Below are 3096 nucleotides of genomic sequence, written 5' to 3' on the forward strand. Positions count from 1 at the left end.
GTTATACACATATGTCCTTTGTAGGTAGGTTATAGTATATGAGTATAAAGAATTCATTCATTCAGAACATTTTCCACATTTAAATGTACAATTTCAATCAATTCAATGACGTATGTAAACCCTCTTTATAGACAAGGATGTAATACACGATGAACCAAATTAACAACGAACATTTTGACAATTTTAAGTCAGTTGTTGTTGCCTTGAAATTAACAGTTGATGGATTACAAGACTTCGTTAATGGAAACCTTCAAAGTTTACATCAAAATATATATAGAAAGTGTTCAATGGGTCAATGTAAGGTAAACTGTAGTAGACGATATGGAAATGCATTTTCACGTTGGTGCACTACGTGTAGTACTTGGAAGAAAGAACTCCACCAGTTTAATCGGTACCGGAACCATTGGGATAAAATAAAATGGACAAAATTAGATACAATAGATTTTCCTTTCTCCCATGAAGAGGTTGCAAAAGTCTTTGTTCAAGACTTCACGCACGTTCGACAAGGAGTACTGAAAGATTTAAGTGCTAAATTTGAAAATATTCAGCTGCATAATCAACGACACATTAATTGCCGATATTCAGCGCTTACGAAATATGTATTTTGCTCATAATTATGATGTTTCGTTACATGACGTTGAAAAAACTCAATGTTTTAATTGTTTTATTGCGCTATTGAAAATACAAGATATAGAGTGCACCCAAAGCTACAAAGCTGCTTTGAATATAATGGAAGAAATGAAAACATCACAGAAAATACCAGAGAGAATCTTAAGAGATCCAGACGTACAGTACACTATATCAATTATCCACAATGTTGTACAGAGAAAAACATTTGAAAGGATACAAGATAATGAAATTACGCTGGACAATGAACAACTTTATCATGTTCATACCAAACGATTAACTGAACTTAAAAAACAAACAAATTACTTGACACATTTCCTCCCTTTGGTATTCCTTTTGGCAACGCTAGCATTCGGTTTATATACAATATGGTACGGTTTATTTTCTGAAGACACAGAACCAGTTAAAGGTAAAACATTCTTATTCTTATTTCATCATTTCTTACAAGGATTTGGTTAATGCCATTGCTGCATAACGGATTAATTGATTAATATTTGATTTAAGCTGCCTTTGTAAATAAAGGCCTTATCACGGTGCTTGTGTGTATTACTATTTGCATTATACTGCCGGACGTTCAATACCCGATGATGACGAAATTAAAAAGTATAACTGTAGGCAATTTAAGTAGACATATTTGGTTAAGTAGACACTTATTATTGGGACCATGCAGCCAAAACTATGTAAACATACATCATAGAAAAAAACGACATAAAAACTCAAACAAACTTAAAAAAGCATTTGAAAAAATATTTTTTTGTAGTTGATAGTTCTTTGAGAGTTTTGAAACATAATTTTAGTATTTGTTTACTAAAACAAAAATATGACAATTTTAAAATGGGTTCTTATCCATGTTATTAACCCTTGATAATTTTAGATTGTTATACATTACTAAAGGAAACAAAACAAAACATTAAAACAAAGAAAAAACAGACAGCACCTTGCACAAAATAAAAAAAAGGGAAATGAGCAACAGTCCAAAAGTACTAAATAGAAATTGAAAGAGCAAAAACTAACCATACCACCGACAAAGCTGTAGTTTACACAAAAAAATAAATGTGTCCATGAAGAGCCAACATAATCTCTCTTAGTAATTGACATATAGCATTGCCTCTGGTATGTTTAAATTCAGTTTAAATTACAGGGTGTCTTAGCGTACGATTTGATGAATACTGGAAAAGTGATCTAGATTTTGATTTGTATGTCCAGGAAATAAACAACGAAAGCATAATTGAGAGATCATGGATTCTTCATGAGATTCAAACTCACAATAATTCTGAAAGAAAAGGAATACTAATGTCAGCTGATATGGGGTTCGGGAAATCAACCATCGTTTCAAAAATCGTTTGTGCAGACCAAACTTCTATCCGGTATTCATTAAGAAAACAAACACTTGTATATCACATTTGTCGGCATGACTTGATTTTATCTACCAAACCCGAAGTCTTCGTGCGTAATTTAGCAGGAGCAATCGTTAAAACAAACCCAGAGATTGGAAATGCAATTCTTTCAGATGATATGGCTCTTGATTTTTCTATATGGCAAATGTTCAATTGATCCAGTGGCCTGTTTAGAATTTTCTGTTTTGAATAAAATAAACCAAAGGAGTGATGATGGAAAGTATCTTATCATTATAGATGCAATTGATGAATGCGAAACTTCTGGAGGAATTGATTTAGCTGGTTTGTTATATAAGAAATTATCATTCTTTCCAGCTAACTTTAAGTTTTTAATAACTTCTAGAAATATTGAAAGATTGCTTTATAAATTCAAAGAACTTGAATATATCGATCTTCAAGCATATGAACAAAATAATTTGCAAGACATACGGTTGTATCTTGAAAATATAACCCAGATGACAAATGAAGAAATTGTAAAACAAACTGAAATTTCAGGAAGAAATTTTCTCCAAGTTAAACATTATTTCGATTATTGTAAGGATTTGAGTATCGATGATTGCGATCATATCCCAGAAAGTCTTGAAAAAATATATATTCTAAATTTCGAGCGAGTTTTTGGTGAAAAGGGATATCTTTTTGAAGAATTTATCAGTATGTTCGAAGTTTTATGTTCCTTGCAAGATCATCTTGATGAAAACAAACTTTTTGAAGTTGCAGGTCTTAAATCAAAAGAAATAAAAAGAAAAGCATCTCGTATTTTAGGAAATGAATTACGTCATTTTATAAAGATATCGAATAGTTTTATTTCATTTCAACACAAATCAATCAGTGAATTCCTTACAAATACCTCAAGAAAGCATTTGAACTTTTTTGTTGATTCCAGAAATGGTCATAAACTTTTTGCGAAGTATTTGTTGAATGACTTAAATGTCTCGAAGATCTTATTCATAATGGATGACAGAGATAAAATGATGTGCCAATATGAAGTATTTTGCGGTTATAACATGTTACATATTGCAGCACAACGTGGATATACCAAAATTGTAAAAGAACTTTTACTAAGAAATATAAC

The 3096-nt window shown here is 31.1% G+C and overlaps 1 protein-coding gene across 1 annotated transcript; it reads left to right on the top strand.

The window, feature by feature from the left end:
- Positions 1-588: 588 nt before the first annotated feature.
- LOC134723313 (uncharacterized) lies at positions 589-2218 on the top strand. Its single transcript, XM_063586932.1, has 2 exons — positions 589-1036; positions 1769-2218. The coding sequence occupies exons 1-2, from the start codon at positions 598-600 to the stop codon at positions 2179-2181; spliced, it is 852 nt and encodes a 283-aa protein (XP_063443002.1). The 5' UTR covers positions 589-597; the 3' UTR covers positions 2182-2218.
- The last annotated feature ends 878 nt before the right edge of the window (positions 2219-3096 follow it).

The sequence above is a fragment of the Mytilus trossulus genome, chromosome 6, assembly GCF_036588685.1.
Source record: "Mytilus trossulus isolate FHL-02 chromosome 6, PNRI_Mtr1.1.1.hap1, whole genome shotgun sequence".
In the NCBI taxonomy this organism is placed as follows: domain Eukaryota; kingdom Metazoa; phylum Mollusca; class Bivalvia; order Mytilida; family Mytilidae; genus Mytilus; species Mytilus trossulus.

Bases quoted from the DNA above. Each gene is read 5' to 3' on its own strand.
- LOC134723313 (XM_063586932.1), top strand. From the start codon at position 598: ATGTATTTTGCTCATAATTATGATGTTTCGTTACATGACGTTGAAAAA. The intron at 1,037-1,768 runs GTAAAACATTCT...TTTAAATTACAG, and splicing joins AGACACAGAACCAGTTAAAG to GGTGTCTTAGCGTACGATTT.